The sequence below is a fragment of the Cervus elaphus genome, chromosome 1 (genome assembly GCF_910594005.1).
Source record: "Cervus elaphus chromosome 1, mCerEla1.1, whole genome shotgun sequence".
NCBI lineage: Eukaryota > Metazoa > Chordata > Mammalia > Artiodactyla > Cervidae > Cervus > Cervus elaphus.
Window position 1 is genome coordinate 93,674,469 of NC_057815.1, and position 2,056 is coordinate 93,676,524.

Here is a 2,056-nt window from a genome sequence, read left to right on the forward strand (position 1 = left end):
ATTACCAGATGAAAAGAAACAGATTTAGGGCCAACAATTAGGGCTGGAAAATGCTGAGAAAAAATAGCAAATTCATTTTACACTTCATACCATATTGTTTGGTTTCCATCACTGCAGTTTATTAATACCTGTTTTACTTCAAATTTTCTTGTAAACAGGAAAAGCATTAAGTTAAAAATTTTGTGTATAATGCAACTGAAATATAGTAAAGAAGGCAATATATATAGAATTAAATACTTTAAATTGTATAAATTAAAAGTTCATTTACATGATAAGAATCTAAATAAAAATGGATCTATCCTGAAAAAGAGTTGTTGTTGCTTTCAGTCTCTAAGTTGTGTCCAACTCTCTGCTACCCCATGAACTGCAGCATCATTTTTACTTTTTCTTTCATGAAAAAGAGTAAAAAATATATATCCATAAATTGGTTGGGCTTCCCAGGTGTCTCTTTGCTATATAGGCATTATATTATTCTAGGTACAGAGATGAACAAGTAATTATAGACTCTACATTCTAGTAGGGAGAAAAGCTGTTATTAATAGCAGAGCTGTACAATTGTAATCTTTAATTATGATTATCATAAACTTGTTGAAGAAAGAGAAACAAGAATCAAACTGCAAAATGGCTTCACTGGTGGCTCAGATAGTAAAGAATCTGCCAGCAATGTGGGAGACCTGGGTTTGATCCATGGGTTGGGAAGATCCCCTGGAGGAGGACATGGCAGCCCACTCTAGTGTTCTTTTCTGGAGAATCCCCATGGACAGAGAAGCCTAGCGGGCTACAGTTCATGCGGTCGCAGAGAGTTGGACACAGCTGAGGGGCTAAACACAAAATGACTTTTGCATTCAAAGGAAATGGCCGCTGATGTCAAATGACTCCTTTCATAGTAACTAATGCACTTATTTAAAATGAGCTATGATGTTCCTTCTCCAGACCTCCTTCATGGAATTACTTAACTCAGAATTTCTTAGACTGTAGATCAAAGGGTTCAGCATGGGACTGATGACTGTATAAAACACACTCAATGATTTGTCAATAGGGAAGGTCTTAGCAGGTCTTGCATTTACAAATATAGAGGGAACAAAAAAGCAGACAACCACAGTGATGTGGGAACCACAGGTCTGGAGGGCTTTCCGCCTCCCTTCCTGACTCAGGTTCTTCAGAGAGTGCAGGATGACTCCGTAGGACACGAGTAAGAGCAGAAACACAAGAGTGCAGATCAGTCCTCCATTGGCCAACACTAAGATGCCGATGATACAGGTGTCAGTACAGACGAGTTTCAATAAAGGGAACATGTCACAGATAAAGTGATCAATGACATTGGGGCCACAGAATGGGAGCCCGTAAACAGTGCTGAGTTGAATCACTGAGTGCAGAAAACCTCCAACCCAGGACACCGCCAGCAGCACAACACAAACCCTCTGCCTCATGATCACCAGATAATGCAAGGGCTTACAGATGGCCACATAGCGGTCATAGGCCATCACCAGCAGAAGCACAATCTCTGATGCACCAAAAAAGTGCTCTGTAAACAGTTGGGTCATGCAAGATTCAAATGATATGATTTTTTCCCCTAAGAACAAGTCTGAAATCATTCTAGGGGTAATACAAGAAGAGTAAGTTACATCCATAAATGATAAGCTAGCAAGAAAAAAGTACATCGGTGAGTTCAGGTTCTTACTGACAGTTACAGTCATGATAATGAGCAGGTTGCCTACCAGGGTCAAAATATAGAAGAACAAGAACATAACAGAAAGGACTTTCTGTTCCTTTGGATTCTGAGTGAGGCCCAGGAGGACAAAGTAAGTTACATTGTTCCTGGGTTCCATCCAGTCTGGACAGAAGCTGAGCTCAGGTATTAGAAGCAGTTGATCTAAAACACAAGGGAAAAACAAAAACAAAAACACACTTAAACTGGGGGAAAAAAAACACTTGAAGGGGAAAACACTCAATGTATAATTGTTTATTTTCCCATTCATTAGAAGAAAAAAAAAAAGAAAAATGTATATAGAACATCTATTTGTGTCTACTGTGTCGTGGCCACTTGATTACCAAG

At 39.1% G+C, this 2,056-nt stretch overlaps 1 protein-coding gene across 1 annotated transcript; it reads right to left on the reverse strand.

The window, feature by feature from the left end:
• Positions 1-899: 899 nt before the first annotated feature.
• On the reverse strand, positions 900-1,829 carry LOC122700341 (olfactory receptor 4A47-like). Its single transcript, XM_043913157.1, has one exon. It carries the CDS (start codon positions 1,827-1,829, stop codon positions 900-902), a length of 930 nt encoding a protein of 309 aa, XP_043769092.1.
• Positions 1,830-2,056: the final 227 nt, after the last annotated feature.

Excerpts from the sequence above, each read along its gene's own strand:
- LOC122700341 (XM_043913157.1), bottom strand. The coding sequence starts at position 1,829 with ATGGAACCCAGGAACAATGTAACTTACTTTGTCCTCCTGGGCCTCACT.